The following is a 19,604-nucleotide window of genomic DNA, read 5'->3' as shown; positions in this document are numbered from 1 at the left end:
TCCAGATGTGGCATGGGGGGGGGGTCAAACTGAGCTCAGCAGCCTATCAAAGGTTAATCTCAACAGAAGTCCATTTCTTGCGCCTTTGGGTTTCAGACTGAGCTTAGCACGTGCAGTCCAGATGTGGCACGGTGGGGGCCCCAAGCTGAGCTCAGCAGGAGCAGCCTATCCAAGGTCGATGTCATCATACGCAGTCCATGTCTTGTGCTCTTCGGTTTTAGACTGAGTTTAGCACATGCAGTCCAAATGTGACATTGTGGGGGCCTCACGCTGAGCTCAGTAGGTGCTGTCTCTTCGTTAGCGCAGATTACAGACTCCACTTTGTGCCACACGTTTAGCTCAATAAATGTACTCCAGGTCATGAAGTCTGGGTTGCAGTCCGAGCTTAGCAGACCAAATGTGATATCGTGAGCCCCCAGGCCGAGCTCAGCAGATGCAGGGCAGGTCTTGCACTCAGTGTTTTGAGGCTGAGCTCAGCAGATGTGGGGCAGGTCTTTCATTCTGCGGTTTGAGGCTGAGCTCAGCGGATGCAGAGCAGATCTGGCATTCTGTGTTTTGAAGCCTTTCTCAGTAGATGTGGGGCATGTCTTGCACTCTGTTTGGATGCTGAACTCAGCAGATGCAGGCAGGTCTTGAACTCTGTGTTTTGAGGCTGAAGCCCAGCAGATGCAGTTCAGGTCTTGCACTCTGTGTTTTGAGGCTGAGCTCAGCAGATGTGGTGCAAGTCTTTCATTCTGTGTTTTGAGGCTGAGCTCAGCAGATTCAGGGCAGGTCTTGCACTCTGTGTTTTGAGGCTGAGCTCAGCAGATGTGGTGCAAGTCTTTCATTCTGTGTTTTGAGGCTGAGCTCAGCAGATTCAGGGCAGGTCTTGCACTCTGTGTTTTGAGGCTGAGCTCAGCAGATGTGGTGCAGGTCTTTCATTCTGTGTTTTGAGGCCGAGCTCAGCAGATGCGGGGCAGGTCTTGCACTCTGTGTTTTGAGGCAGAGATCAGCACATGATGGCAGGTCTGCACTCTGAGTTTTGAGGCCGAGCTCAGCGGATGCGGGGCAGGTCTTGCACTCTGCAGTTTGAGGCTGAGCTTAGCAGATGCGGTGCAGGTCTTCCACTCTGTGGTTTGAGGCTGAGCTCAGCAGATGCGGGGAAGATCTTCCACTCTGTGGTTTGAGGCCGAGCTCAGCAGATGGAGGCTCATTCTTACATCTCAGAACTCCAGATTGCTGCAGTAGATGCAGTTCACACATCACTTTATCAAACGTTGAGCTTAGCAGATGCAGTCCAAGTCCAAGCTCTGCCGTCTGCGACTTCTGGACAACAGTAGCTGATGTAGTCCAAGTCTGACATTGTAAGGCCCCACGCTAAGCTAAGCAGGTGCGCTCTAGGTCCTGCACTTGGGTTTCAGGGGCTCCACTTAGCAGCTGCAGTCCTGTGTGTTACTGTGCACTAAAGTTGGAGCCCAGTAGGAGCAGTCTGACACTTATACTGTGAAACCCTAGGCAGAAAGCACTGTGCGTAGTCCAGGTCTCGCACCGCTGGTGTCAGGCTGAACTCAGCACTCAGTTCTGGAACTGTCAGTCCCAGGCTGAAATTAGCAGATACATTTTAAGTCTCACGTTACAAGGTCCCCGACTTAGCTGTGCTGACGTATCCTTACGATGGGCTACTGGCTCCGCTTAGCTGGTGCTGTCTCACATCATACGGCCTTGTGCTGAGTTCAGCACATGCGGTTGCACTATGCTGGCCCACTCTGAGCTAAGTAGATTCAGTCAACATCTCGAACTGAGTGGCCCCAGCCCAAACTTAGCAGGTGAACTTCTTCCCTGGCAGATCTGTGGCTCCATGGTGAGCCCTGCAGCTCAGTCCGTGTCTATGTCAGTGGTTGTAGATTCATTAGGTTTTAAGGTCCCACACTGAACGAGTCGGATGCAGTCTGTCCATGTAAACAGGCGGTGGGACCTAGACTAAGCTTAGGTGCCATCCATGACTGTCGATATCAGAGGACCCTTGGGTGAACCCAATAGGTGCATCCATTCTTGTGGCCGCCATCTAGGGACCCCCAGCTGCCCTCTGCAAGGATAGTCAGGTGCTGCAGGCCACTGTGCTATTCTCTCCGGGGATAGTCAGGCTCTGCAGTGACTGAAGTTGAGATCAGCAGGTGAAGTACATACCCTTGGCAAAGGTTGATGGATCGTAAGCTGTCAGTTGGTATGCTTATTGGAGCCGCTGGTTGAACTCCGCAATAGCAGTCAGTACCCATGTCAGACACTGTAGGAGCCAAGGCTAACCTCAGCAGGGGCAGTCAGCCACATTTACTTACCGCAAGGACACAGGCTGAGCTCAGCAGATTCAGTCCCTTCCAACGTTAGATGTTGTGCGGCCCCAGGCTGAGCACAGAGAAGGCTGCCCGGTGCTTCCTTAACAGCAGGCGGATTTTCTCATCATCTGAATCAGGGTCCAAGGGCCGGTTGTATTCGTCGTCCTCATTCTCTGACGCTGTGCGATCCCCAGAACCCCCGCAGTTATGCTGAGTGGATGATGATGGCTCCAGTGCACTTTTCTTCCGCCATTTTGTCCTTCGATTCTGGAACCAAACCTGCAATGGAAATAGATTGCTTAGAGTCTGATAGATGTTGCTGGCTGACACAGTACTTAGCATGGCTCTCCTGTGACTTTTGGTCCCAGGAAGCTCTACAGCACTACCCTACGTCTGACCTACTGTCCTAGAGGGCGAGATAACATAGTACTGGCTCACCCTTTTACCCGAAGACTTGCTTGAATTGATCTTTCCACCTAGCAGGCCCATTTGGTATTTTTAGCTAGAGCTCATATGTTCAACATATTCCTGGAGATCAGAGTTCATGTGTACAAAACTCGTGCCCACATTTACAATGTGGTCATAAGCCAAAAGAACGATATAAATGTGCAGTAGTCAGGTGATCATACATTTTTACTGATGCATTGTCTGTTACTTTATCACTGGCATTAACTTTCATGACACCCAGCAATATATGACTGCAGTTATTACTGCCGGTAAAAGACTTCAGAAAAACAACTCATAAAAATTCGTAATTTGCCAATAGCAAATATTTTATCGTTGGTTATTCCCCTTCTTTTTCCCCAAATCCTCAAAGTACAGAGGTAATGCTTTTCGGAAACATTATTACTATATATACATATCAGGGATTTCGAAATTAAGGGGTTAAAAGACAACATGAGGGCTGATTTAGAGTTTGGGGACACTACTTTTGCGACACTACTTTTTCAATGACAGGGTAGGGGCACCGGAAGATCTGCCCTATTTAAATTAGATGTAAAGTGTTTTTCTCCTGGCCGTCACTGATACGAAAGACTTGGCAGTGTTCAAGTTCAAGTTCAAATAACTTTATTCGATTGTTAATGTTACAATCATAAAAGTACAGGTTGATAAATGTACAGTTAATAAAAAATACAGTTGATCCATTGCATTTATGACACCAGAGGTAATATAGACAATATAAGACACGAATAGCAGGCAGAATATTCACTTAAAAAATATAAATAATTATAACAAGAATAAAAGATATAACATTATACCCAACAGCAACATGATTATCCCTCCATAATTTTCCTGAGTTTGATTGCTAATTTCAGAAAACTGCATACATGTAAAGTGCAGTCGCAATTCAGGAGTTGAAGGTAATAAAGTGCTGGTTTAATCTGTGCAAATTTCAACTCCTTTAAACGTGGTTTTAAGAAGAGCTTCCGGGGTAATGTGTAATAAGGACAAATAAATAAGAAGTGCGCCAAATCTTGCGGAGACTTTCCGTCGCAGCCGCAAGTTGGCAACACTTGACCTCGATGGGCTCCACTCGGTACTGCCAGTAGAAAATGAAACAGGTCAAAGCGGAACCTTATCAGTAGGAAACGTTCATAGCTGGTCATAGGCCATGTTAGGTATGGTTCCATTTGTAGACAGGTTTTAAGTAGTGCGTGTTTCCTAACACTGTCTTTCTGTAACTCAGCCTCTTCACGGTCTAAGTACCTGGTTGACATGAAGGTATTTTTCACAAAGACAACATCCAATTTGGTAATGGAGTCTGGTGTTACAAACAATTCAGGCCGTCCTAATTCAGTGAAACAATAGCTGATGTACTTCAACCACGGATCTTAAACCTACCCTCCCATGTTAGGGCTTCTTTTAATATATCATGAGTAAGGGGTATGTCTTTGCTAAGCCAACAGTTCAGCCAGCACAACAGAGGGTTTGCTGCTATTCTGTCGCTTAGGTAGGGCACCCCTAACTCCTCATGTACCGGGAAATTTCCTATTCCCCCTGGCAGCCTCAATATCTTTTTCAGAAAGTTGTTTTCTGTAACCTCCAGGTCTCGCATCCGGCTATACCCCCAAAGTTCGCTACCGTAGCAGGCAACGGCAATACTCTTTGCCTGGTACAGTTTGAGCAAGGCAGACACAGGGCTATTGCCAATTTTTCTTGCAAAATTGAGTATAGCTGCGTTGACGCGCGTTACCTCACCCTTCTTCTTCAAGATGGCTGGGCCCCATGATAATTGGTAATCAAAAAGGACCCCAAGGTATGAGAAGGTTCTGGTAGATGGAATTTTTTCCCCGTTAATGTTGAAGTGATTTAATTTGCGTGACCCCAGGCCTGTTTTCATAACATAGGACTTAGAGTTATTAATACTTAAGCCTCGAGACTCCATGAAGTCGAAAAAAGAATTTAAAAGTGTCTGGAGGCCGATTGCTGTCCTTGAAATAAGGACAGCATCGTCCGCATAAAGCAGAACTGGAACACCTTTCCGTCCTATGTAGGGGTAATCCGCACCAGTTTTTAACAGGTATTCTTCTAGCTCATTTATATACAGATTAAAAAGAAATGGAGCTAGGATACACCCCTGTCGAACACCCCGATTTATTCTGATATCACCCGTCACTTTCAAGTCTTGGGTGTATCGAACATTAGCCCTTGTATCGGAGTGCAGGTCAGCCAGTAAATTAATTAAATTCTGATCTACACCCATTTTTAGCAGGGTGTCCCATAGCTTTCTTCTGTCCACGCAGTCGAATGCGGACGAAAGGTCCATAAAAGCCATGTGGACTGTTCCCTGCCGAGCCATGGTATATTTACCTATAATTAAGTACAGGTTCAGGCATTGGGTGATAGTCGAGTGGCCGGGTCTAAAACCATATTGTATTGGGGATATAACGTTGTTCTCATTTGCCCAAGTAGTTAATCTGTTCAGGATTACACCCCCTACCACTTTTGCTACAGAATTAATTAAGGATATTGGCCTGTAACATGACGGGCTATTGCGGTCACCTTTTTTGAACACAGGCACTATAGTCGAAGCACCCCACGACTTTGGGCATCCAAAGACCGCGGCTGCATTTACTACAGCAGTAAGAACAGGGGCCCAAAGTGAGATACATGATTTAAAAAGGTCCGGAGGCAAGCCATCCGGGCCTGGAGCCTTATTACTAGTTAACCCTTGAAGGCCTTTCTCTACTTCATTAATTGAAAAGCACACAAAGTTCTCCATAGGAGACATAAAGCCGTATTCTGCCTGCTGCTCATTACTATTAAAAATTGCGCTAAAATGAGTAACCCAGTCCTCCTCAGGAATGTTAGTGCCAAGTGCAGCGTCACTGGGATCGTCAAACAGGGGTTTGTTGATGATTTCCCAGAATTTACTGCTATTACCCAGGACTGACGGGTCAAGCAGCGACTCCCAGGTACGCACCTTAATTTCTTTTTTTCTGTTTGAGATTGAAGTCTTATAGGCCAATCGCAAAATTTTAATTTGACCTGGATCTCTGGGTTTGATTTTTAATGCTTTTCTCAGGTCTCTACTTGCCTTGGAACAGGACTGGTCAAACCATTTAGGGGTACTTCTGGTATGACCTTTCATAGGGACTGTTAACATAGATCCAACTGTTGTCGCCACATCCTCAAAGACAGCTAATATTTGCTCTGGAGGTGTGACTGATGACACACAAACAGCAAGTTCCTCACCACATGACCTATTGATTTCGGAATACAGGTTTTCACAATTTACCACTGACCATTTCAATCGGCGTCTACCGTTTATACATTTCAAGGTTCCCCAATCTTCACAATTCATTTGCCGTTCAAATACTCCACCACCCAATCTGATGGTTATAGGATTGTGATCACTAAAGATATTGGATATAATGGAGAATTTGGAGGCCTTGTTGGCGAGGTCTGCAGATAGAAATATGTGATCTATAAAAGACCCATGACCTGAACCTTTAAATGTAGTGATATCAAAAACCTTGGACTCCGGCACCATAGACATAGCTACAGTTAAATTGTTCTCAATCAACAAGTCATTGAGACTGATTCCTCGTTTTGAGTGATCAAAATGGAAGCCATCTACACTGTTACAGCCCAAAGATCCCATGGGGGTAACTCCTGGATTACCACACGGGTGAACATTGAAATCACCTGCAATCAGTAAGTTTTGTGACAGAGTTCTTTCTCCCTCTCTCAACATCTCATTCAAAGGCAGTATGTTACATTCCCCTTGACTATTTATGGCGTTATAGAAATTAATTAAAGTCAGGGCATGTTTACCTCTCTTTAGTTCCAGCACTTGAATATTCCGATTTTCATGATGGCGATTGCTTACTTGGCAGGTAAGAGCCAGGTTGATAAAGATAGCCAGGCCCCCCTTTGCTCTTCCACTAGGTGAGGGAGCTGCTGGCTTCAGAAAACTTTGATAGCCCTCAATGAAAGCGTTATTGTCTTCCATCCATGTCTCTTGGAGGCATACAACTGCGTATTTCTTAACAAAAACCAACCAGACAGGATCACACAATTTATCAGCCAAGCCCGCTATATTCCATGAGACTAGACTCTCATTACAAACATCAGCCCATTTTGTGTCACTGATGAATTTTGTGATTATAGGTTCTGGTGGTGATCGGATAAATTGAGCTACCTGAGTGTCTCCCTGAGTTTCCACTATCAAGGGGTTGGATTCTGTGTGGGTTGGAGAGGGACTAAAAGCCCTGGGCAGATCATATGTTGTACTAGTATGCTCGTGTGGTGTGGGGCTATTCAATAGGGAATCTAGGTCTGGCTCTACCTTTCGAATGTTAACTATTTCGACAGCTAAGGAAGGAACAATTGCTGCAGGTATGGTCCCAGTATCCCTCTGTACCAAGTTTCTTTGTATATGACCTGTATGTGATAGTGTGGTCGGAGCAACATTTAGTCAGTCAATCCCCTCCAGGCCACTCTGATCATAGAAAGCATCAAACCTGTTTGAAATGGGTACGTTATAGTGGATATTAGAATATGTTAAGTAAGAAGAATCACGATGTTGATGCATCACGTGTGGGGCCTCCCGTCTCTCCTGATAAAAAACTGGGTGGTTAACTTGTCTAGTCTCCCACGACAAATCCCTCCCATACTGTCTTTGATCTCCTGCGGGATACTGCCCACGAGTCCTTGGATTTGCCCCATCATGATATTGGTTAAAGTTATCGTGATTATTCTTCTGCTCTTGTTTGGGGTATGGGTACACATGACCAAAGCTATGGTCATTTGAGGGGTAAAAATAACTTAAATCCATGGTGCGGATCAGACTGCTAATCAGGCCATCCTTCCAACTGCTGATTATGCTTTGCCACACGATTATCCTTGAAGTTTACAACAATACAATCACCCTCCGTGGATTTAAATCTATGACCCACCCAGTCAACCCTCCTAACATTTGTTATTTTACCACTTATATGAGGGGGGATTGGTCTGTGAGCAGTTAGCCAATGGCTCACTTTATTTTTCAGATCCCCATAACTCTCTACCTTACCATCTGCTAGTTGTGGTACACCAATCATTACCATGGTGTATGAGTGGGATTCGGGGGGAAGGTTAATATGAGTGAGTTTTTTTTGTAGTTTCAATTTTGGTGTTTGCGCTAATCGTGCATTTGTAACTATATTTTGTGTTGGTAGTGGCCTTGGAGGCTCAGCGTGGTTGTCAGGAGGATCAGGGGGTGAACCTTCCGCAGCCCATTCACTCTCCTCATTTCCAGTTATGGAACTATCTGGGACACTTGGCAAGGTTGGAGCTAATGCCGTTTGAATATTTGCACTTACATGCGGAATTACGATGTTATGATCTATCACACCCAGAGGAGGAGTGGGTAACAGATCAGGACTATCACTATGGGTGTTTTTCTTGTCTCGTGTCTTTTTATCAATAGATTGCTTATGGATACGTGTATCCTGCAGGGGACTAGCCTTCTGTATGCCGGCATTTAGAATTTTTAACATTTTCATAGAGTCGTCTTTTTGGGACTTCTCAAGCTTCGCTAAGGTTTGCTGTATGCTAAAGATTTTTTCACTTATAGGCTGCAGAAGGGACCTGAATAGGTGTTCCAGATCTGTAAGATATAAGTTATCTGGAGTACTTGCCTTTTCAGTTTGATTTGTCTGATCGGTAAGAATATCAATATGCTCTATATGTGATTCATTAGGTGCTGGTAAAATACCCTGGCTACATGACATTTCAGTCAGGTTAGATGTTTTATTAGTTGGCTTGGCCAGTCTAAATTTTGCCCAAACATCCTTTGCAGAGGGTTTATGATTCCCTAGGGGTCGGTGTGTTTTCCTCACTATTGATTTAGTTTTTTTCTTGTAGCGTCGCTTCATCTTTTTTGGGGAAGAAGGTTTATCTACTACTATTATATTTGTTAGGGGTGAACTTCCAGTGAGTTCAACCTCAGACCTTGGGGAGTTTGATAACGTAACTCCCAAAATAGGTGAGTGCAGATTTTCCCCAGTATTAAAGATTAGCACAGGACTACCTTCTAAACTATTTGATAGTGTAGGGGGGACTGATATAGCATTTTCCCTATTACTTTGACCGCTCGGCAGCCCAGTGAAGGATTGTAATAAAAGTGACTCCTCTAGGTTAGTGGACGAATCTGCAGTATTTTCATTAGCAGTAGTATGCGAAGAGAGGTTGGGAAAACACAAATTAGGTGTCAAGGAGAGACGCCTCTCCGTATTTTGAATAGCGTCTGCTACCATACCAATTGTCTTTTGTAACATTAAGTCAATGGCTGTGATAGTCGGTAGAGGAGTAGATGGAACAGACTTGTTTCTAGTCGACGATCTTGTAGCCACAGGGGTCTTTCTGGCTTTAGACATCATGTGGAATGTATCCGCAGTGGAACAATAGGTCACACAACACTTAATCTGGACTTAACTTTACAACTGTATCAGCACTTACGAGTAATACTTGAACAGAGTTTAGCACGATTACCTTGTGCTGTGATCCAATATAGTGGCAGTTTAAAGGGGGGTGGCCGTCCCGTCTCCTTCTGTCCCCTGAGGGCCACAGAGGGCCCGCCCTTTGCCCGGGCTTCGCCCCGGGCGCTCCCGCGCGCGACTCGCGGGGCGAGAGGCACTCCTCCCTCTTAAGGGGCGCTCCGATGATCTCACGTTGGTCGCGCCACACCCGCCAGGGCAGCTGGGAAGTGTAGTCCCTGCGGCGGGGGTGGCTTGCTGTGACTTCGGTGGCCGTTCCCCTCACGGCGGCGTCCGCACTGCTGTGGCAGCACTCACTGGCAGGTTTAAAGAGCCGTTCCCCTCACGGCGGCGTCCGCACTGCTGTGGCAGCACTCACTGGCAGGTTTAAAGAGCCGTTCCCCTCACGGCAGCGATTTTAGCAGGGCAGGTAGGTTCCAAGCGTTCTCAGCGCTCGCTCGGCGCTCCTCCCTCTTAAGGGGCGCTCCGATGATCTCACGTTGGTCGCGCCACACCCGCCGGGGCAGCTGGGAAGTGTAGTCCCTGCGGCGGGGGTGGCTTGCTGCGACTTCGGTGGCCGTTCCCCTCACGGCGGCGTCCGCACTGCTGTGGCAGCACTCACTGGCAGGTTTAAAGAGCCGTTCCCCTCACGGCGGCGTCCGCACTGCTGTGGCAGCACTCACTGGCAGGTTTAAAGAGCCGTTCCCCTCACGGCAGCGATTTTAGCAGGGCAGGTAGGTTCCAAGCGTTCTCAGCGCTCGCTCGGCGCTCCTCCCTCTTAAGGGGCGCTCCGATGATCTCACGTTGGTCGCGCCACACCCGCCGGGGCAGCTGGGAAGTGTAGTCCCTGCGGCGGGGGTGGCTTGCTGGGACTTCGGTGGCCGTTCCCCTCACAGCGGCGTCCGCACTGCTGTGGCAGCACTCACTGGCAGGTTTAAAGAGCCGTTCCCCTCACGGCAGCGATTTTAGCAGGGCAGGTAGGTTCCAAGCGTTCTCAGCGCTCGCCCGGCGCTCCTCCCTCTTAAGGGGCGCTCCGATGATCTCACGTTGGTCGCGCCACACCCGCCGGGGCAGCTGGGAAGTGTAGTCCCTGCGGCGGGGGTGGCTTGCTGCGACTTCGGTGGCCGTTCCCCTCACGGCGGCGTCCGCACTGCTGTGGCAGCACTCACTGGCAGGTTTAAAGAGCCGTTCCCCTCACGGCGGCGTCCGCACTGCTGTGGCAGCACTCACTGGCAGGTTTAAAGAGCCGTACCCCTCACGGCAGCGATTTTAGCAGGGCAGGTAGGTTCCAAGCGTTGTGGCATGATCACTATGCTAATTAGTAACTTTAAAACCCGAAAAAGCCCACCTGCTTTAGGTCACAATATATTGGAAAGTAAACATTTACGTTCGTGTTTTCAATACCAAATTTCAACTTTCTTCGGATACGAAATGAACAGGTTTTCACTGCATACGTTCCATTAGTATTGCTAAATGTCCCGTCTTCCAAAGAGCAGTGATAGACAGGTGAAAAAAACAATAGCGACCCTCACCCTGTAAAAAAAACTCCCAGAGTGTGGGGGCCATTAGTTTTTTTTGTTTTTTTTGGGAGGTTTTGGAAAAACAAAAAACTTTATAGGAACTGCCATGATGGTGGTTTCTGTCAATGTAGAGAGTTGTCTGTGGGTCCGGTGGACAACTTTAAATTTGGTGGACGGAGGTCTCTTGGAATGACACAGGTTTTGTCCTCCGCCATTCCGAAAGAGTAAACTCCATCTACAAAACTACAGATCAGGACTGCTATTCAGTATCATATCTTGACTAGTGCATGCCATTGGCCTAACTGACTTAGGGGTCTATTAGTATGTCGTGGGGGATCGCCACCGCCTGCATGGCGGTGGCGATCCGCCCAACATTTTCCACCGCCCGCATCCCATTTTCCTCCGCCATATTACGATGGCGGGGGGACTCCGGCGGACGGTCTTCTAGAGGTCCAACAGGAGACCAGGCAGAAAAGGGGTATTATATGGTGTCGGTGTCTGCAAGACACCGCCATCCATATTATAATGCAGGCAGGGATGTGCCTTTCCATAGCAGCGTTGCCGCCATGGAAAGGCATGCGGTGCCTGAATGTTGGGGCCCGTTGCAGGCCCCCACGGTGTTTGGGGGGTGGTGGGGGGTGCACATGCGGTGCCTGCCACGTTGTGCATGCAAATGCACAAATGCCTTTTTTACATTGCGGCAGGTGCTGTTGAAAGCACTGCCCGACGCAATGTAAAAAATGCTGGACGTGGCCGCCTATGTGGCGGGGACATCCTAATCAGCATCACGGGACCGCCGCACATATGGCGGGCGGTCACTTTGGCCGTTGCGTGCCCGCCATCGTCATAGACCCCTTAGTTTCTTTGCAGGCCTTTCCTAGTATTTTTCTAGTGTACCTGGTATTGAATTTCAATTAATGAACGTTATGGACTAGTCATGTCTTTGCTTCTAACAACCTAATGCCATTCTCACTGTCACTCATGATAACCTACTTGAAATGAATTTCATCATCATTTATTAAAGACAAATACAACCTAATAAAGTTACGTCAAATTAGCCATATTGTGACCTGCAGTTTTTACCTTTTTTGTAATTTAAATCCATAGTTCATCACAGTCTTTACAATATATTTATAACATCCAAATCATCATAGAAAATAATCATATCGGAACAATACTGAATAAAAATGCATTGTTTTAAATATTTATGTAGTTCAGCAGTATCACATTCAAAGTACCCGATGACAAGAACAAAGGGCCTTATTTAGCCCTTGCCTGGCAGACGGTTTTTCTGCCAGGTCAGCAGTAGCAGGATGTGCTTTGCCCCTCCCCAGGAGATCTTCCACTAGCCGTGCAGGTCCCGTGCCGCGGCCTGCCCAGGTTAGAGCGGTGGGGCTGGGTGGAGGGGGATTTCGACAGACGATGAAGAGTAAAAATTAAATAAATAAGTAATTAGCGGGATGTCCTCCCGGCACCTACTTTATGCAAATGATATAGTGATACTTGACCTGACACCGCTAGGTCTACAAAGATGTTTGAATAATGTGAACGTTTTTTCGGATAGTCATTATCTGAAAATTAATACATCAAAAAGTAAAATGTTGTTGTTTAAGCGTAGAATTAAACAGTATCCCAAATTTTAGGTGGGGAGTAGGGAAGAATGTACTGGAACTAGTTAAGGATTATACATATCTGGGAAAGATTTTTAGCTTGCTTGACGATAAAGTACACATTGCCAGCGTAACGCAGAGAACAATGAATGACGCCAATGTGCTTCAAAGTTTTTATAATGTACATGGGCGAAAACATTTTAATCATCTTTTATCATTGTACCAGATAAAAATCCCCCGCCTTTTTTATATGCAGCCGAATCAATTTATATTAAGAACTGGGCGTTCATTGATTTAGTGGAAGGGAGGATACTCAGAAAGTTATGCTCTGTAAGTACATTGGCACCAATTTATGCAATTAGATTCGAATTTGGGTTGCCCAGAGTTTTATGTTGTAGACATGAGGGGACTTTTAATGTAGGGCCTCGGCCTGGTACTCTCAGAAAAGAATCTTTGCATCACTTGTTAGTTACTGAGATCATGAAGGAAAATAGTTACTCTTTTAAACTTGGAAAAAGTATATTATCTGCATTTCAGTTTTTCTAAAATTGGAGAACGAGGGGTATATAAAGATGTCTAAAGTGGTTTCTTGAGAAATGTTGCCCTGCTTTTGGTATGCAAATTGATAAAAAGTTCTGTATTAGGAAAAATATGCCATTAGATATTAGCCCTACTTGTAAAGAAAAAACGGCACAACCTTATGTAAAATGGAACTTCGATTATGGGGTGCGAAGAATTATTTTATTAATGAGATTTAATGTGCTCTCTTTAAGGATTTTAACTGGTACATGGCATAGTTAAAAAAGAGAAGAGCATATTTGTAAGTTATATAATGGGGACATACAAGATTTAAGTCATCCACTTTTTGTCTGTTTGGCTTTATCTAAGGTACAGAAACATTATGGGGCCGATTCCGATTCGGGAAAAACTGCTCCGAATAGCCGTTCGGAGCGTTTTTCCCATACGAATCGTACCCTGCAACGTCCCACGTACGTACGTCGAAGTACCATTCGTACCAGGAGCCGGACTCCGTACGAATCGTACAGAGACCGTACGACTCGAATCCCCGTACGAGTCTCCGTCAGAACCCGCTGTACGTGACATCTGTACGGCTCGCGGCTGGTTTATATGACCCAGCAAGTACGATACGTGTCGGGTACGCACCGTACGACCCTTTTTTTATGGGAGCTGAAAACAGCCGTAAAAGCAGAGTTTGTGCCAAAACAGGTACGGAACGCCCCCCCCACCCCCCCGGGTACGGTGCGTACCCCCCCATGATCGCAGAAGTACGCACCGTACACCCAGCAGACATGGGGTACGGTGCGTACCCCCCATGATCGTAGGGGTATGCACCGTAACCCACGTACGCTGGGTGTACGGTGCGTACCCCTGCGATCATGGGGGGTACGCACCGTACCCCATGTACGCTGGGTGTACGGGGCGTACCCCTGCCATCGTGGGGGGTACGCACCGTGCGGTGTGTATGTGATTGTGTGCTTTTCCATACGAATCGCCCTTACCTGACGTGGACCGTACGGATCGCGTCCTGATGCCCCGGTCCGGATCGGAAACTCGTCTGGTCGTACAGGGTGTGTGTACGAGTCGTACGGAGAGGGCTCTGGATACGATTCGTACGGATGTTTTTTTTACCGGATCTGAATCGACCCCCTATATGTACTCTCTTTTTTATGATTCTGAAACAAAGTTTTCGGATCCTGTGCGCCCCTCCTTATTTCTCCCCAAAATGAAAGATTCAGATATATTTTAATCTCTTGAGGAGATTTGTGTTAAGTATTATGGTGGTAATTTTTGAGAAAATCGTTTTATAAATATGAAGTGTACTATGTATTGAGAAATACTTTTATTCTTTGGAAAATTTGATTTTAATAATAGGATATGTGTTAAGAAAATTGAGGTGGTTATTTAGGTAACTAATCAAAAGATCGAATAAAAAATATCGAGTGGGCAAAAAATCGAGTGGACAGGATATTGACCTGCAAAAATATAATGGTTAAGAATATTGACATGCAGGTAAGAAATATTGTTTTTCATAATATCGAAGTCCGTAATATCAAATTTGTTTTTAGTGTTTTGTATGTTAGTATATGTGTTAAAAGTATGTATTATTTTTGTAATGTATGTTTGAATTTTTTTAAAGAAATGCATTTTATGTTAATTAATTTGTGTAATTTAATTCGGTAGCGTGTTGTGGGTTTAAAGGGGAATAGGATGGGAAATAATTTAATTATGATATATTGTTTAAAAATTATTTAGAATTCATTAATTATATGTTAATTAAGTGTTGCATAATTTCATTCTGTAGCGGTTTGTGGGTTTATAGGGGAATTGGGTGGGAAATTATTTAATTGAAATAAATTAATTATTTTATTAACTAATAATTTAGTATTTATTTTATATTAATTAAATTAATTAATTAATTATTAATTAATTATAAAGCTATTAATAACAATTAATCATTAATTGGTAATTGTGTTAATTGTGTGAGTTGTTTATTAATTAATAATTAATTAGATATTAATTATTAATGTGTAAATATGTTAATTGTGTGATTTTTTTCAGGAGCGGGTTGAGGGTTGATAGAGGAGTAGGGTGGGAAGTAATTTTATTTTAATGTACTTTTTATTCTTTTTTATGTAATATTTAAAGTTGTTTTGTAGTGTTAATTGTGTGAATTAATTTAGACCTGATGGTTATTATTTTAATTTTTTAATTGTTATTAGTTAATTATGTGAATTTATTAATATTTTACAATATTGGTGGTGACGTTTTTAGGGGAAAATGGTGGAATGTATATTAATTTTGAAAAAATGATTAATTGTTAATTAATGGTAATTATATTGCAGGAGTGGAAATACTAAATTATTCCCCTACACTATCCAACACTTTTCTTACTGTTACACTTAGTGGATTTGGAATATTACATTATTCCCATCCGCTATCCAACACTTTCCCTACTGTTGCACTCACTGAAGTGGGAATAGTAATTTTTCCCCACCCACTATCCAAAACTTTCCCTTCTGTTGCACTCTGGAGTGGGCATAGTAATTTTTAACCTCCTGTTACCCAACACTTTCCCTACTGTTGCACTTGCTGTAGTGGGAATAGTCATTTTTACCCACCACTATCCAACACTTTCCCTACTGTTGCACTTGCTGGAGTGGGAATAGTAATTTTTACCCTCCGCTATCCAACACTTTCCCTACTGTTACACTCGTTGGAGTGGGAATAGTAAATGATTCCCATCCGCTATCCATCACTTTCCCTACTGTGCACTTGGTGGAGTCGGAATAGTAATATTTACCCACCCGCTATTCAACACTTTCCCTACTGTTGCACTAGCTGCTGTGGGAATAGTAATTTTTACCCACCCGCTATCCAACACTTTCCCTACCGTTGCCCTGCCTGGAGTGGGAATAGTAATTTTTACCCACCAACAATCCAATACTTTCCCTACTTTTCTACTCGCTGGAGGGGGAATATTAATTTTATCTGCTATGCTATGTAATGTTTTTAATATTGTTATATTTAATGTACTGTAAAATATTATTTTAAAACAAAATATTTATTTGAATGTTATAAATTATTATATATAAATTATTTCTATTTTTATATTATAGGTTAATTTATATATATATATATATATATATATATTGTCTGCTCAAGGTTTCCCAACCGGATGAAGAGCACACGAAATGCAGTTTAAGCTTGCGCCTTTTTATTTGGTTTGAATTCGCCACGCCTGCCGAATCCATTCACAAGCGACCTTCATTGATACGCCTGACGCGTTTCGAAGTTAAAACCTTCTTCTTCAGAGGCGATGTCGGTCTGTGTAGTGCAAGTCCTGACACAACCCAGGATGTCAAATAGTCCAATAATTGCCACGCCCCCTGTATGGAGGTAAGATCTGCGTGAGGCATCTTGGGTGTTGTAGTGGCAGGTGAGTTACCTTCCCTCTATGGGTGCACAGTTATTCAAAAGTGTCGGCAAAAGTTCAAAGCCCTCACATGGGCCTCGGCAGACGGGCTTGTTCATATCCTTTTCTGCCATTTCCACACGATGGAGCTGCGTTGATGTTGTGCTCCGTGGCCTCCTTTTCTCAAGGGGTGGTGCTCTTCGGCAGCAGGGATGCCGCCATTAAATAGTCTGCTCAAGGTTTCCCAACCGGATGAAGAGCACACGAAATGCAGTTTAAGCTTGCGCCTTTTTATTTGGTTTGAATTCGCCACGCCTGCCGAATCCATTCACAAGCGACCTTCATTGATACGCCTGACGCGTTTCGAAGTTAAAACCTTCTTCTTCAGAGGCGATGTCGGTCTGTGTAGTGCAAGTCCTGACACAACCCAGGATGTCAAATAGTCCAATAATTGCCACGCCCCCTGTATGGAGGTAAGATCTGCGTGAGGCATCTTGGGTGTTGTAGTGGCAGGTGAGTTACCTTCCCTCTATGGGTGCACAGTTATTCAAAAGTGTCGGCAAAAGTTCAAAGCCCTCACATGGGCCTCGGCAGACGGGCTTGTTCATATCCTTTTCTGCAATTTCCACACGATGGAGCCGCGTTGATGTTGTGCTCCGTGGCCTCCTTTTCTCTAGGGGTGGTGCTCTTCGGCAGCAGGGATGCCGCCATTAAATAGTCTGCTCAAGGTTTCCCAACCGGATGAAGAGCACACGAAATGCAGTTTAAGCTTGCGCCTTTTTATTTGGTTTGAATTCGCCACGCCTGCCGAATCCATTCACAAGCGACCTTCATTGATACGCCTGACGCGTTTCGAAGTTAAAACCTTTTTCTTCAGAGGCGATGTCGGTCTGTGTAGTGCAAGTCCTGACACAACCCAGGATGTCAAATAGTCCAATAATTGCCACGCCCCCTGTATGGAGGTAAGATCTGCGTGAGGCATCTTGGGTGTTGTAGTGGCAGGTGAGTTACCTTCCCTCTATGGGTGCACAGTTATTCAAAAGTGTCGGCAAAAGTTCAAAGCCCTCACATGGGCCTCGGCAGACGGGCTTGTTCATATCCTTTTCTGCAATTTCCACACGATGGAGCCGCGTTGATGTTGTGCTCCGTGAGCGCCGAAACGCGTCTGTTGCGAACTCTAAAATAGATATCTTAGAGCTACCCCGGAGTGCGTGGTTTCTTTGGTTTAAGCTTTGTGGAAACCGTGAGCTGAATATATATATATATATATATATACTACTATTATAAAGAGAGAACTGTGTCCTTTGAGCCAGGTAAACTCGAAAAGTACACCACCAATCGCAACACCGAATACAGCGTTGGAAAGGGCGGGTCCAGTAGATGGACATAGGCTATAAAAAATAAAAAAAATAAACGGTATTTAAAAAATAAACAATAAAAAAAAGTAGTCCCTAAGAAGTAGCACCGGCCGTGTGTGCTAACAACGTGCGTGCTGACATCATCGGAGGACAGGAATGCGGGGAGGAGCGGACAACAGCGCGGGGAGGAGTGGAAAACTTAGCCAGACTGGAGGGAATGAGGTACGTGAAACGCGGGGAGGAGCGGTGAAGTACGCGGGGAGGAGCGGTACGTGAGGCGGAATGGAGCGGGATAGCAGACTGCCGCGGGGCGTGTAGACTGGCTTGGTGTAGTGGGGGGCGGTGAAGTGAGGCGGACTGGAGCGGGATAGCAAAATAAATGATAGGTTTTAAAACGGCTTTCACATTTGGTGCAGACATTTAAGTGAGAGTAGTGGGGGGCGGTGAAGTGAGGCGGACTGGAGCGGGGCCTGGGTTTGTGCGACTGGGAGAAAGCGCTGAGGTAAGGTGCACGCAAGCCTGAAATGCTGCCCCCAACCCCCTTCTGCCCCGGGCAACGCTGGGGCGGGCTGCTAGTATATATATACATATATATATATATATATATATATATATCTATATATATATCTATATATATATATATTTATTGGATTTGTATTGCGCACAAATACCCGAAGGTGTTTCGGCGCATAGGATTATCAAGATGACATACACCAAGCTGAAGGAGATCATTGGTCAAAGAGCCAGGTTTTTAATTGTTTCCGGAAAATTAAAAGTGTGGGACTAGTCTTGATGGAGAAAGGGAGAGAGTTCCAAAGCCTAGCAGTGGCCACTAGGAAGCGTCTGTCTCCCCAGGCGACAGTTCTGGTGCGAGGGACTGGTAGGAGACAAGTCGATGCTGAACGAAGAGGCCTGTTGGGGGAATAGATCGCGAAAGCCTTTCTGAGAAATCGTGGTCCGGAATTGTGAATAGCCTTGTAGGCAATGCAAAGGGCCTTAAATTTTATGCGGCTTCTGACTTGCAACCAATGAAGTTGACGTATGGCAGCAGAGACAGAGTGATGCGTAGGAATGGAGAGTAATACTCTAGCTGCCTCATTTTGGATAGATTGCAATTTGTTTAAAACCTGTTCCTGAGCATTCAGCAAGAGGGCATTGCAATAATCCAATTTGTAAAATATTAAGGTAGTTATGAGAGTTTTTCCTGCCGCAGCAGGTAGGTATGGGAGTAGCTTTTTAATTTTCCTAAGGATGAAGAAGGAGGAAGAGATCACTGTGTTGACATGATGGTGGAATGTTAGTTTAGTGTCAAACATGACCCCAAGGTTTCTGACCTTGGCAACCTGTTCTGGCGGGGGGCCCATTTCCCTTGGCCACCAGTTGTTCGGCCATCCCGGGGAGAGGTTGCCAAAAATCATAACATCGGTCTTGTCTGAGTTTAATTTTAAGCAGTTCCTCGACATCCAGGAGCCTATGGCTAGCATGCCCTCCTGGAATCTCGATGCAACCGACATCCCATCCTTATGCACAGCCAACACCAGTTGGGTGTCGTCTGCGTAGGTGGTTAAACTCAGCCCATACGTATATATATATATATATATTCCACTAAACATTGTTCCCACAATTGAAGATTGTTCCCACAATTGAAGATGCCACACGCGGTGTCGATTTCAAACCATTTATTGCTGGGCAGACAGCAACACAACAGGTACGGCTTCTCAGTGTAGTCTCTGCCTATCGCCATACGCGTTTCTGGATACTCCCTTGATCACTGGCAAGGCTTGTGGTGAATAGCACAGCTTTCATCTTTTCCGCACCTGCGATAGTCCTTATAATCCGGCCTCCAGTAGGCGTGTGCAAAATTGCACTCTGGGTCACGTAGTTCCGAAGTTAAAAACCATAGTGGTG

General features: G+C 45.2%; 1 protein-coding gene across 1 annotated transcript in view; it reads right to left on the bottom strand.

The window, feature by feature from the left end:
* Positions 1-1,386: 1,386 nt before the first annotated feature.
* NKX6-3 (NK6 homeobox 3) overlaps positions 1,387-19,604 on the bottom strand; it is a 55,828-nt gene continuing 37,610 nt past the window's right edge. The window contains exon 3 of the mRNA XM_078665374.1: positions 1,387-2,591. Coding sequence (XP_078521500.1) covers positions 2,361-2,591 — 231 coding nt within the window. The 3' untranslated portion in view covers positions 1,387-2,360. The remainder of the gene's footprint in view (positions 2,592-19,604) is intronic.

This window comes from Lissotriton helveticus, chromosome 11 (assembly GCF_964261635.1).
Source record: "Lissotriton helveticus chromosome 11, aLisHel1.1, whole genome shotgun sequence".
NCBI lineage: Eukaryota > Metazoa > Chordata > Amphibia > Caudata > Salamandridae > Lissotriton > Lissotriton helveticus.
Note: the sequence above shows the minus strand (reverse complement) of the source record. Positions and strands in the feature narration are given on the sequence as shown.